This window comes from Marasmius oreades, chromosome 1, assembly GCF_018924745.1.
Source record: "Marasmius oreades isolate 03SP1 chromosome 1, whole genome shotgun sequence".
NCBI lineage: Eukaryota > Fungi > Basidiomycota > Agaricomycetes > Agaricales > Marasmiaceae > Marasmius > Marasmius oreades.
The window spans coordinates 3,744,102-3,757,724 of NC_057323.1; the positions used below are offsets into that span (position 1 = coordinate 3,744,102).

At 47.2% G+C, this 13,623-nt stretch overlaps 2 protein-coding genes across 3 annotated transcripts; both read left to right on the forward strand.

The window, feature by feature from the left end:
• Positions 1 to 8,179: 8,179 nt before the first annotated feature.
• On the forward strand, positions 8,180 to 9,482 carry E1B28_001322 (uncharacterized protein). Its single transcript, XM_043147238.1, has 9 exons — positions 8,180 to 8,375; positions 8,442 to 8,656; positions 8,712 to 8,764; positions 8,819 to 8,824; positions 8,880 to 8,928; positions 8,983 to 9,008; positions 9,055 to 9,156; positions 9,205 to 9,254; positions 9,307 to 9,482. The coding sequence occupies exons 1-9, from the start codon at positions 8,354 to 8,356 to the stop codon at positions 9,354 to 9,356; spliced, it is 573 nt and encodes a 190-aa protein (XP_043015943.1). The 5' UTR covers positions 8,180 to 8,353; the 3' UTR covers positions 9,357 to 9,482.
• A 555-nt stretch (positions 9,483 to 10,037) lies between these two features.
• Positions 10,038 to 13,569, forward strand: E1B28_001323 (uncharacterized protein). 2 transcript variants are annotated; one of them, XM_043147240.1, is made up of 3 exons: positions 10,038 to 10,109; positions 10,188 to 10,635; positions 10,692 to 13,567. In XM_043147240.1, exons 2-3 carry the CDS (start codon positions 10,425 to 10,427, stop codon positions 13,376 to 13,378), a joined length of 2,898 nt encoding a protein of 965 aa, XP_043015945.1. In that variant the 5' UTR covers positions 10,038 to 10,109; positions 10,188 to 10,424; the 3' UTR covers positions 13,379 to 13,567. The 2 variants fall into 2 exon arrangements, with proteins under 2 accessions (XP_043015945.1, XP_043015944.1); XM_043147239.1 differs by having other exon boundaries at positions 10,038 to 10,635; positions 10,692 to 13,569.
• The last annotated feature ends 54 nt before the right edge of the window (positions 13,570 to 13,623 follow it).

Sequence of the window (13,623 nt, forward strand, 5' to 3'; positions counted from 1 at the left end):
TATCGGGTACGATTTCAAATGGATAAGATAGGCTCTTGAGAAGCGCCGAGAGGGAGAGGAAAGGAAAGAGGGATAACAGACTTAGATATCAGTGAATCTCTGTATCCTAAGTTCTGTTATATCTCAGTAGGATGGGTTTGCCAGAGGCTGGGCTCCATGCGTTTGGGGGCACGTGGAAAGCACGTGGTGAGGCGCGTCTGTTATCCGGGCATTTGTACTTGTATGTTTCTCTCTGATTCTCGGACACTTACATCATTCTCGCCGAGCCGACTGTGCTTTGGAGCCGGACCAGTGCTCTTACATTTTCGGACTCTTATTTACTTCCTTTGGACTGCATGTATTTACAGCCACTGTAGTCTAGTATTTTTCTCTTGTATTTGTGTCTTACGGTTTCCACAGGGCACTGTTAAATGGACTTGGTAGCCCGAAAGTATTGTAGTATAAATAGGCCGGAGTAACTCAATATACGGTAGAATTCTCTTGCCTTATTTATCATCTGACCGTCATCAGATCCGACATAGAGAGGGCAATACTTCACTTTAGCTAAAGTGCAGAAGTTGATCTTTGCGCGCTTAGTATCCGGATAAACAAGTACGACATACTCCATCATTCATCATATACTATATTCGACATTTCATCTATTCTACACAGAATGTCATCGACGTCACAGCGAGATTCGCTTCTCGAGGACCTTGCACAAGTCGTCACTCCCGAAGCATATCAGGCTCTCGAGCCTATCCTTCACAGCCTCGCCTCCGGTGTCACTGAAGCTAAGAATGGCACTGAACTCCGAACCGACCAACTTATCTCCGCTATTGAACAAGCCTTCTCGAGGGTTAACATCAACGTCAATAACCCTCAGGCTAGTGGCAGCAGCAGCACCGCCATTCCCAGACCCACCTCCCTACGGGTTACTCTTCCTACCTTCCATGGTCAGCGATATGAGAACGTCCGAGCATTCTTTGCACTTACGGAGGACCAACTCTTGCTGAACCATATTCCGGAGACGGAATGGAGTAGTGCGACGGCTGCCCTACTTCGTGACAATGCACAGACATTTTATCTAGCAAAACGGAGAGAGAAGAAAGGAGCAGCGTTGAATTGGCGTGAATTTAAGGATGCGATGTTTGCGGAATTTGATTCACCAATTCGAGTTGATGAACTGAGAGCGAAAATGATGGCGATAAAATTTAATGGAGATGTCACGGGCTATATTCAGCGTTTTCAGCGACTGGAAATGCAGATTGAGGACGAACAAATGACGTACGGGGACCGTCAGTTTTACTTCATTCGGAACCTCCCTGACGATTTGGCGATTCATGTTCGTAGGAACCAGCCGAAGTCTATGTCCTCTGTTTACGAGGCTGCCAGATTCTGGGAACAACTTCATGGTTATCGTTCCAGAAAGAATAATGGTAAATCTCACCATAATGCGAGGAACCACCGCTCATCACATTCCTCTCATTCAGTCAATAATAATCCTATGACGAACAACGAAGGTGTAGTAGCACCTCCGATTCCGGTTTCTACAGAAGATACATCAGCCCCGATGGATCTTGATAACTTCGAAAATGGAAATACCAATCAGAACCATTCAAGGGTACGTTGTTATCGTTGTAACAAACTCGGTCATTACGCTAAGGCTTGTCGCTCCCCTCGTAAACCTTCCACCTATCCGTCCAACCACAAACAGGTTCATTTTATGGAGGTAGTTTATGATGGAGATGACGAGATGGGAGAATTAATCTACCCATCCCCGGTGGCACCCCCAGACAGAGAAACATTCCTAGTCGAAGCAGACACCTTGGACACTGCAACTGAATTGGAATCTTCGGAGTTGGAGACAATGGACTCAGCATTTACGGGAGTTGAGGAATCGATGTTGGAGGTGACTGGACAGGAGGAACCCGAATTGGAGTCGCATTTTTTACAGGCCGCTACTCCTAGTGGCAATCAGTGGGATGACGAAGGACTTCCCGTTTATCCTGTTAAAATCAAAGATAGGCGACCGCTTTTTGGAACCTCAACAATGACCAACACTTACGAAGCCATCATTGATGGTGGGACTCCTGACGACTACATCACCTGACAAGTAGCAGAAGATGAAGGTGCTACATTTTTCCCCATCAGACGTCGTCCAGTTACGGGAGCGGGCCGAACGTACATTAAATGTATGGCTCGCTTTGCATTGAAAATTGGACCCATCTGGGAAGAAAGGTTAGCGTACGTATTGGAAAACGGTTCAGGGTTTAGATACGACCTTATCCTAGGACGAAATTGGATGAAACGCCATCAAGTCGTTCCTATCTGGACCGACAACTCTTTCCGCATCACCTCTCCACAGCAAAAAGTCACTTACTCCATATTTCCTATACGGGTTTCCACTCATAGCAGAACGCAAACTGCCTACCCGTTGGAATCATATTGTTTGTCACCTGAAACTGGTCAGATTTTTCCATGTGATCAATGGGAAGATGAATTTGGAGGACTAGACTCACTTGAGTTGATGAACGTCTCTTCTGAAGGATTGGGTTTGGATGACGAAGATTTTCCGGTCATGCCTAATCGTCGTATACGTGAAGTGCCTGAAGGACAAAATCCTGGAGAAAGGTTGAAAGAGTGGTGTAAGAAGAAGTTTCCGAAGATTTTTAGGGAAAAGGTTGGCAATCCACCTTACCGTCATTGGTCTTTGGATATTGACACTGGTGACCATCCTCCTATAAAGGTTCGAAGTCGCCCTCAGTCTCCTCCCGAACAAAAAGCTGTCAAGGAATTTCTAGATTCAGCTTTGGAAGACGGGGTTATAGAGCCTTCCGACTCACCATGGTCTGCATCTCTTATCTTGGTGCCAAAGAAAGATGGTACGACTCGCGTTTGTGTTGACCTTCGAGCACTGAATAATGTTACGCGTCGCGATGCATACCCCCTTCCTCGAATAGACGATTGTTACCAGAATTTGACTGGTGCAAAGTTCTTCACAACAATTGACTTGAAGACCGGATATTGGCAAGTTCGGCTTTCGGATGATGCCAAACAAAAGACGGCTTTCAACTGTCGGTACGGTCATTTTCAATTTCGAGTTATGCCGTTTGGATTGACGAACGCACCTGCCATTTTCCAAAGGATGATGAATGATATCCTTCGTGAGTATATTGATGATTTCGTTATGGTCTATCTTGACGATGTCGTGATATACTCTCAAACTTGGGAAGAACACCTTCAACACGTAGAAGAGGTACTTACTGCTCTAAACAAGCATGATTTAGTACTGAACGAAAAGAAGTGCGAATGGGCGAAACGAGAAATTGTATACCTCGGACATGTTGTCAATGGATCAGGTATGCAGCCGAATCCTTCAAAAGTAGAAGCGGTTGTTAATTGGCCTCGTCCAGCAAACATTACGGAAGTTCGTGGATTCTTGGACATTGCCGGATACTATCGCAAGTTCATCAAAGGATTCGCGAAGATAGCAGCGCCGATTTATGACCTTTTGCAAGGTGCTCCGAAAAAACGATCCCCCATAGCTTGGACTACTGAATGTGAGAAAGCATTTGTAACGTTAAAGAACAAACTCACATCAGCTCCGATTTTGTCTCATCCAGTCCCTTGGCACTTGTTTGTTATTGATTGTGATGCATCAGATGACGCTATCGGATGTATTCTCCAACAAAGCCAGGAGGCTTTTCGGAGTCTGGAGGGGGAGGAGAAGTTCGAAACGAATAAGAAGTTAGACCGGTTTCAGTTTAAAGACAAGGACTTACGCACCATTGCATTTGAATCACGCCGCCTGACCCCGACGGAAAAACGGTACTCCACACAAGAACGGGAAATGCTGGCAGTAGTTTTTGCGTTGCACAAATTTCAGGGTTTCATAGAAGGTTCGCCAATTGTTGTCCGAAGCGACCACGAATCACTAAAATATTTCCACTCCCAAAAACATCTGGGTCGTCGCCTTACCCGCTTTGCAGACGACATTGCGCATTTCGACGTGATGATACAATACCGACCCGGTCGTACTCAGGTGGCAGCCGATGCACTGTCACGTCGTGTTCAGTTGCCCCCAGTTAGTGATCAGGACACTTTGGAACCACTGTTTGCTCACCCAATGGAACAGGATGACGAAAAAGAAGCAAATATAATAGCCACTTTCAATGTTTTGAAAAGATATCAACAGGATCTGGAAGAAGGATGTGAACCGAAGCTTGTCGGAGGCGGACGGTATACGACTTACAGTGGTATCTTGTATCGTAACATCACCTACGATAACGAGAACTATATGGTGGTCGTTCCGACGTCCCTTGACGATGCTTATGCTGCTATTGAAGCTCTACACAAGGACCTTGGTCATCTAGGTATTCAAGCCGTTAGCAAGGCCATGACAACTCGCCTTTGGGTACCGCACAAAGAATATCTTGTCGAAAGTACACTTTCGAAGTGTAATCCTTGCCAGTTTGTCAAACGGGAACCTTCAATCTTGCAGACTCTTCACCCACTTCCCTCAGTCGACGCATTGGAACTTTGGGCCTTTGATTTTATCGGACCCCTTCCAAAAACACCCAACGGAAATCAGTATTTGTTAACGTCAATGGATTTGGGTACAGGATACGTACAAGCGGAGTCACTCCCCCGTCGCTCAGCCGAAGCCGTAGTCGATATGTTGGCACGTACCATCAGCAACTATGGGAAACCTAAGTCAATCCTCACGGACAACGGAGAAGAATTCCTGTCATACAAGGTTCAGAATTTTTTACAGCGAATGGGTATTGAACACAGACATACCAGTCCGTACCATCCTCAGACTAATGGTCGCCTCGAAAAATTTAACGATACGCTGATACAGATGTTAGCGAAGTATACAGCGCCGGAGAGTCAGGAGAAATGGGACCAGTACGTACCTGATGCATTACTTGCACATCGAGCTCGGGTTAACCGAAACTACAATTGTTCTTCTTCATTCATGCTCTTTGGCCGTGAACCTATTCTTCCTTCCCAGCCTGTTTATGACAGCATTCGCCTTCCTCCTACAGATCCGGAGATTGAAATGTTACGAAGACGACGTCTCGAGTACGTTCAAAACCTCGAAAAACATCGTCTCGCCGCTAACCAAAGGGCTCAGGAAATACTTGAGGAAATGGTCCGAAAGCGAGAAGAAGGCTATGTTGAACAAGGATTAACAGTCGGCGACTTAGTCAAATGAAGAAATGATCAACGCACCTCAAAACTTCATCCTCGTTGGGATGGTCCATTCATTATTCGCGATGTTACGGCTCGAAACACTTATCAATTAATGACAAGTAACGGATATATCTTGAAGAACTTGGTGAATGGCGAGCGCCTGCGACGTTACAATGGTTCGGGGCCAGAAGCTCCATTGTGGTACGCCTCTGCTGATCTACGGCGAAAAGACGCTGACCATCGTCGAGGTAGAGGGCGAGAGTGGAAAAGAAAATAAAAACATCGTTGACAAGCGGCGTGCAACTGTGTAGCCAGTTCTCACGGATTAAACTCGGAACTCGGTTCTTTGATTCGGACTTTACCGTTTGATTTATTTATTTGTACGATATTTGGACTTGCCGGAGCAATTCCCTTAACGAGGGGGTAGTGTTATCCGGGCATTTGTACTTGTATGTTTCTCTCTGATTCTCGGACACTTACATCATTCTCGCCGAGCCGACTGTGCTTTGGAGCCGGACCAGTGCTCTTACATTTTCGGACTCTTATTTACTTCCTTTGGACTGCATGTATTTACAGCCACTGTAGTCTAGTATTTTTCTCTTGTATTTGTGTCTTACGGTTTCCACAGGGCACTGTTAAATGGACTTGGTAGCCCGAAAGTATTGTAGTATAAATAGGCCGGAGTAACTCAATATACGGTAGAATTCTCTTGCCTTATTTATCATCTGACCGTCATCAGATCCGACATAGAGAGGGCAATACTTCACGTCTCGAACGCGAAAGGAGAGAGAAAGGGAAAAAGGAAACCCAAACGAAAGGAGATGCAGCCTGAGCGCTCGGGAACACAAAGCCGAAAAGGGGGTTTTTGGACGGCTCCTGTGATACCCAGCGCTAAGAGGAAGGAGAATGATGGGGATGGAGGGAGGGAGAGCAAAAAGAGCTGGAGGAAGCGATGAGAGATGAGCGCATAAGTGGGAACTTGGCGCGCTATCCTGTTGTACAGGCGTGACTACAGGTGTGGACGCCTGTACAGCTAAAAAGAGGCGCTTATTCTAATCGCTATCTTATCCGTTGATTGGAGGCTCGTGCCTCGCCTCAAATCTGGGATTTGATTGACTGGATATCAAATCATATTTCATTTGAGTGTATCTACATCCCGATTTAGCTACCTTCAGTAGTCAATTAAGCTCGAAATAATTTTTCGCTTTTCTGGTGTGCCAACGCCTCCAAGTGAGATGAAAAAACTCATTTTAGTAGATATCAGCCACAGGTTCTGTCAGTGAATACACTCAATAGATCTCACTGGTATCGTTCCAGACAGCACTCATGCGCACACTCTTTGTCAGGAGGTTGATGTATTCAGTGAACTCGATGAGAGCGAGCTTGAAGGTCCGCGGTTACAGCTGAATGCGAAATTGTAGCGCAATTATGAACCAATCGACCCCGTCTTTGTTTGTTTGTTTGTTGTTGTATTAATATCCAAATCTGGTAACGGTGAGGTAATTTCCCGACGCCAGTACTCCATCCCACTCCATCAATATTGAATCAAAAAGGACTTGTAGACAGCTTTCAGAGAGCTTTAGGTAGATACTCACAGTTTTTTAGCCTTAGAAGTGACAGCCTGCATCTGCACTGGACGTTGAGTGGAAAGAGACGGCGGTGGGTCAATGTTTCAACCTTCACGTGAGATTCGGGCAATTACCTCAGTTACCAAATTTGGATTTTGTTTACAAAGAACAAATAAATAAAGGCGGGGTCGAATAATTGCGCTACAATTTTGTTGAGGATCGGCCGCCGTCCATCCCGAGGTAGACTTATTTCATATTTCGTATTCCCTTATTTAGTACCAGATCCGTACGAATATAGGAGCCTTTCCTTCTTTCCCCCCGTCGTCTCCCTCTGTCGACGCCGCCCCTTCTACAAATTTCGCATTCAGCTGTAAGCCATGGCGATTGTTCAACGTTCAATGTTCATTACCAGGACTTAATGCACGGATGACATCCTGCCCTGTTTTCGAAATTGGCTGGATCGGCAAAGTAAACTGCAACACGTGATGAAAGAATGTTGGTGAACAAGATATGATTGACCGTCATAAATCTAATCTAATCTATGAGGTGAGTCCAGTTCGACTGGGCTACGTCTCCCCAGCCCCCCGGACAATTACATCACTTGAACGTGCGACTTTACGGTAGTCCCGGTGGCCTTCCTCTTGCCTTCCCCGTTCCATTGTGGCTTGTACTACGACTCATGATCATCCATTATTCTATGTACCTATTGTAGTCGTTATCAATGCCACTACCTGCATCCTATCTTCAACTACCACCCCGATGTCGGATCCAACAACTATGGCCCCCAAATCGCGGCCTGTGCTCAACGAAGAGGTGCAAGGCAGAAGTACGTGACGACAGCTTCAAGACTTGTGCCAGCGACCTTGACAGACAGATAAAACGTAAACAAGATTGAGAGCATGCCGGGCGCACCACATCTTCTCACCAAGCTCCCCATCCTCCAACTGAACCTGAAAATCCTCCCATTTCCAACGGCCAACGATCAGAGCAGGACGCCTGAGTTCTTTCTTGAAATGACACGTAACCGGACATCACCCATATGGTCCCATCCTTCCTTGATCCCATTGGACTGAGTCTCCATGTGAACGAGTCAAGGATGAGCGGATTGCTGGTGAAGTGGATGAAGCCGATGAAGGAAATGCAACAGAAGATGAGGAGGAATATCTATTGGAGGCCGAACAACGCTCAGTCAGTAAAGTAACTAAAGTAACCTATAACGTGCGTATGACGCACCTGTTAAAGAATTTGCGCAAATTTATAGCTGGCTACAAATTCCAAATGAAATACCAAGGCGAGCGGTTCCTTACAAAGCTGGAAACTCAAGGGAAAGGTTTTTTGAATATGATGGAGGTCTGCCTGGAGAAGGAGAGACGAGAAGCTAGTTCTCGACTGAGTAATCCGGATACATGGGATCCATAGTTTGCATTGGCGATGTACTACCGGTCACGGTTGGAAGGAAGTTAGTTCTGGTGTAATGTACTGGCACTTTTGAGAGGTTTTCTTCAATACGTAACTTGTACTTGAGAAATCGAAGCTTGCGTTGTCGAACATGGTGAACAATGGGTGACAACGGGACATGAGGCAGGAAAAACTTCACCTCTTGCACAAAGATGTTGCGCCATTTGGACGAAGGTAGGTGAGGCCTGTTCACGGTTTGCCAAGTTTTTTTCTTCTTCTTTTGAATGTTTCCTCTTTTAGCACCATTCTACACGGCGGTAATCGCAGTCGCTCTGTCTCTGGGATACATAGCTGGCTCGAAGTCCAAACCGCTCAACCAGACAAGACCTGAGCAAGAAATCAAGGGAAATGACACACAAACACACGGCAGGGATTCTGACAGCGAGACATCTAGCTTGGATGGAGACCAAAACCTCTCTACAGTAGAACTCTTACCAGAGGACGAGTACAAACTAGTATGAAACTCACCTTTACATTTCAATCTAATATTGCTCACGCAAACTTTGTCAGGTGTTAGTGGTTAGAACTGACTTGGGGATGTCTACCGGGAAAATGGCTGCCCAGTGTGTTGTGCTCTTCTTTCCTGTTCGGAACACACTTAAGATTTCTGCTACTAGATGCTCGTAAGCCACGTAGATATACGTTCTTTGCATTCTGGTTCTTATCAATAACGACTAGGCATGCAACGCTCGCATGCTACAAGACTTTGCTCTCTTCAAATACCACAGTGCGTCATCTGTTGTCAAATTGTTGACGGAAAGCTCATTGTCCTTCACTGGAGGTTCTGAGGCGTTGGGAAAGCAGCGGGTATGCAACCCATTTCGTATATGTAATGTACTGACGGGACCTTCAGACAGCTCAAGATCGCGCTGCGTTGTTCAAACGAGGAAGAACTGCTAACACTGCAAGCTCAAGCTCAAAGTTTGAACCTCTGTGCCCGGTCGATCCAGGATGCGTGAGTGACCTGATGCCTATTCCGGACCATGCTCATGCGCAATGATAGCGGGAGGACTCAAATTGCCGCGGGTTCTCGAACGGTGCTGGGAATATTAGGTGAGTCGCTTTCAAGAGATAAACATTCGAGAGGCCGCTGAAAGGTTGTCAGGACCGGTTCGCTTGGTGAACAGGATTACAGGGACATTGCGACTTCTATGAAGAGAACTTGTTGACGCTCGGTAGTAAATACTCATGATGATTACAATTCCCTTGAACGCGAGTGCAAAAAGATCTAGAACTTCGACACCTTGTTATTCCACCTGTTTTCAAACCTCGGAAATCAACAGAGAAGACACTTCAATACCCATGTATTCAATTCAATGACAGAAATCGATGCTTTTATGACGCGCTTTTTTCACCCCCAGTAAGATATGTCGGATAGGGAGGATGATTCACCACTACTAGTCGTAGAGGATATAGCCACGCGCCAGGTACTTCTCAATTCTCTCCCCCATTCACAACTCATGACTTATGCCCGCTGTGTTTAGTGCTGTCTGCGAAATTCATTGTTGCCAAAGCTGTACCAATCTTTGTTCACGCCAAAACCATTCACCCACCGGTCCCGACTCATCCTGCAACTTCAGGCGCTTCAGGCTTTCAAATCGTGCAACGTTGGGAAAGTATTGGGCTAAGTTTCATGGCAATGGTCTCGGATGAATCGTGAATTCCTTCCACTCACCCCTGTACCGTTACATAGCGATAAAATACTTTTATCTATCGCTACTGAGATTCGACGCGAGCAATCAGACCCGTGTGCGGTGCATATTTTTCCCAAAAAAAAAAAGAGAAACTTAGCAGCTTGTTCGCAGCGAACCTCAACTAGAGAGAGATCACATGACCACACAACCTCTGTCTGCCGGCATTGCCATTGGGCAAGAGATTTCCTCAAACCTTCGCTCAAGGCGCCGTTAGGTTCGTATGATGCCAGGCTGAGTCTCTTACAATTGTGTCATGGCAAATTCTCTTTCTCTTTTCCCCCAATCGTCTCAGGGAGCGACGCGGATACCTGTACCGTCAACTTCGAGGAGCCTAACAAGCCCAGTTTCAACTTCAAACTCATCCATCGGTGTTGGAGGAGGATCTAAACCAACATTAAAAACTCTGCGCTCTCTTCTACCCTTCGCACCCAATAAGCAGGCCACACCTTTCTCATTATCAGCTATTCCCAATGCTGGTACACCGCCGACTAAGAACCCGTTCTCGAACTTCGGCTCCGTGAGGAGGTCAATGAATCTTTCGAGGGAAAAAGGCAGAGTTCACGAACGGGAAAGGAAGTTGTCGTTGTCGAGTGCGATGCCGGTCATCGCAATCGAACATCCGAGCTCGACCAGTATTGAAGTGACCCCCACGCCTGTAAGGAAAAGTTTGTCATTGACGACATTCGATATATCAACGGAGGAGGAATCAAGAAGGATAATGATGAACAACGATCATAGAGGTAGGACTCATTCACAGTTATCTGCTGTTCATTTATTGACACTTCAATGTGGCAAGTTTTACAGATTCAACAGCTCAATTCTGAAGCCCTTCCAATTGATTCGAAGCCACTCCCGGTCACACCTCCCTCACCTAAACCAATGGACTTATCTACTATAGTTGAGGCTGACACGTCTGGAATATCCAAACATCTGCCATCTGCCCCCAATTCTACTCTCTCGTCACCTCCTTCCAGATTTCCTTCTCACTCTCCCTCGCCTTCGCCTTTCTTACCTTCGTTTCATCATGACCACGACGTCAATGATGATTCCCACCTCGAGCTGGAATTTTCGACATCCCAGATCACCTCACAGTTTGCGACTGACTGGTTGAAAGACGTCAATGCAAGAGTGGTCGATGTTGACGCAGATGAATCCTTACCTCTAGACGACGAACCTGAACCTTCTGTGGGGGGAAGCTTAATAGTCAACTTGGAAACAGTCGATCCAGCTCTAGCCGCCTTGTTAAGTCCGCATAAGATACCACCAGGCCCGGTGCCAGGGCAGATTGACAATGAAAACGACACTATCGTCTTACCAAAGCCAGTGCGATCTACCTATACCCCCTTGCCCGCTACATCCCACGTCGTCCAGGATCTATCACAACACCCACAACGCCAATCATCGCTTCCGAGACTCAGGTCTCACCAGATTTCCTCTCCCTCCTCCTCCTCCACCGTGGTCGCGGATGCGTTCAAGTCATCTTCGTTTGATATTGGTGTTAAGGACGATCAGTCTCGGAATCAGGCTCAAAACCGTAACCATTTGCGGGAGCATAAAGGCATTGGACATCAGCCTACCTCACCTTCTGAAGCTCCAATTCCTCCGTCTTCTTCAGGTTCTACTACTACTAATCTCCAGTCCCCTCCTTCTGCCACCTTGCCTACTCTTATCCCCACTCCATCTACTCCGGATATCCCATCCGCCGTTTCGTCCGCGGCGTACCCTCCACCATCTTTGTCGACGATGTCTCGTATCACCTCCCCCCATAATCCTTCAGCATCGACATCTTTAATCGTGGATGTGAACTCAGAGATTGACTCGAGTCCTCCTTTGCGCGGACACAAACACCGCAATCTAGGGCTACGTTGTTCATCCTCACCCTCTTCTCAGCTTTCTACTAGAAATCTTGACGCGGAGTATCCAGAAAGAGGATCGCTAGATTCCCCTGCGATCTCACCTAGGCGTCCTTACCACCAAACTCGACTTGCAGAACATCCTTGTGCAAATGAGCATGGCGAAATTATCTTCGGAAGAGGGTCGCTCGATCTGGAACCCTCTCCTCGCATCACTACAAGTTCTGCACATCCATCCACGCTGGAGTTGCGACGACAAAGGAAACGGAGTATGAGCGTTGAAGGCCACCATCTGTTCTCGTCGCTGGGGCGTTATCCAGGTCCACGTAGTGGAGCTGGATCGTCTGTCACTCCTCGCTTTGGGGCCAGACCTTCCAGCAGCCTCAGCGCAAGACAGACCGACGATATTCGTCCAAGTGGTCGCCCGATGACAGAATGGCTAGGTCCACGTACAGCCAAGGCGTTCCGGGCCGCAGGGTTATTGGGTCACGACCAAGACGGGGAAGATTCTTCTTTTCGTCCCTCTCCTCCTCCTGGGGTAGGGCAGACACGACGTTACGGGTCCTTACGCAGCACGACTTCCAGAGCACAATCTAGAGCTGAAGGGCATAGACGAGGCAGCGGTAGTTATCTTTCTGGCACATCTATTGTGGGGATGGAGAGCCCTACATTTACTATTTCTTCGTCCCGCGGGGAACGGGAATGGCCCCCGAGATCGGTATCTACGGCTCCTACGTCAGTTTCAGGTATCTCGAACGGTAGAGAGTGGGAGAGGGAGAGGGAGAGGGAGAGGGAGAAAGAAGAGAGCACCATCGTAGCAATGAAAGATAAGCATGCACTTGAAACTAGTGCCCTTCTGAGCGCCTTGGCAGATTCACAGAGAACTACGAGGGTGGTTAGAGAGGAGAATGAGGAGTTGAGGGAGCGATTACAGGAAGTGGAGAGGTTGGAGGATGTATGCGATGGACTGAGGAGAGAACTGACCCGAGTAAAGGAAGATAATGAGAGACTGAAGCGGTTTGTGGCGGACTATGTTGTGAGAGACAGGGACGCGGGGACGAGGACAGCCATGGAGCAGGATACCCGTCGAAGGACTAAAGCATTTCTTGCCAACAAAGGGAGTCTCGGTAGGCATGCCGGAACAGCTACAGGAAGTCTTCATCAAATAGTGAGGGCAGCTACTCCGCCAAGTCCATCTCCACCTCCCACCGCGACCAAGGACTCATTCAAATTGGAAGACAATCACCTTGATCCTTTTTTCACCTTAGCGTCCACGCCTGCAAAAATTAGGCGGTTCAGTACTGCCTCATCATCCGTTTTCCCTGCACCACCCGCAAACATGACAATGCTCAATGAAGAGAAGTTGGCAGCGAGTCCTGATGTCGCTGGATACTTCTCGCAGTCCGAATCGGATGCTTCCGGGTCCCGTTTTCGGTCTATTCCATGGTCCGCCAAAAATGACAAACACACTCGCGATACCAGCATACTTTCAATCTCAAATTTCTCGGTGACAACAGGGAGTCCAGGTAGCTTATGCTTACGGCCTGAGCATGAACTTCATTTAGGGGATATGGAAAGTTTGGATTTGGGGGCTGGAAGGGCCAACAGTGGGGACGAGGAAGAGTGGTGATGATTTATACGGCGGAAGACTGGACAGAATTTTGAGGCGATTTCTTTACAATACCTTTGTATTATATTACTTTCCTGACTTTGTCACTGCTTTTCTTTCGGATTTCACTTGCTAGGATACCACTAAGCAGATTATTTATATATTGTTATCGGAGCTGTACCATTCTGGGAACATGTTTGCCTTCCTTTCTCGGAATAATCGGCCGGTATCGGATGTACTGCACCTCCGTCCAGAATCGTGCCGAA

Bases quoted from the DNA above. Each gene is read 5' to 3' on its own strand.
- E1B28_001322 (XM_043147238.1), top strand. From the start codon at position 8,354: ATGTTGCGCCATTTGGACGAAG. The intron at 8,929-8,982 runs GTGCGTCATCTG...CCTTCACTGGAG, and splicing joins TGCTCTCTTCAAATACCACA to GTTCTGAGGCGTTGGGAAAG. The intron at 9,157-9,204 runs GTGAGTGACCTG...GCGCAATGATAG, and splicing joins GCCCGGTCGATCCAGGATGC to CGGGAGGACTCAAATTGCCG.
- E1B28_001323 (XM_043147239.1), top strand. From the start codon at position 10,149: ATGGCAAATTCTCTTTCTCTTTTCCCCCAATCGTCTCAGGGAGCGACG. The intron at 10,636-10,691 runs GTAGGACTCATT...CAATGTGGCAAG, and splicing joins GATGAACAACGATCATAGAG to TTTTACAGATTCAACAGCTC.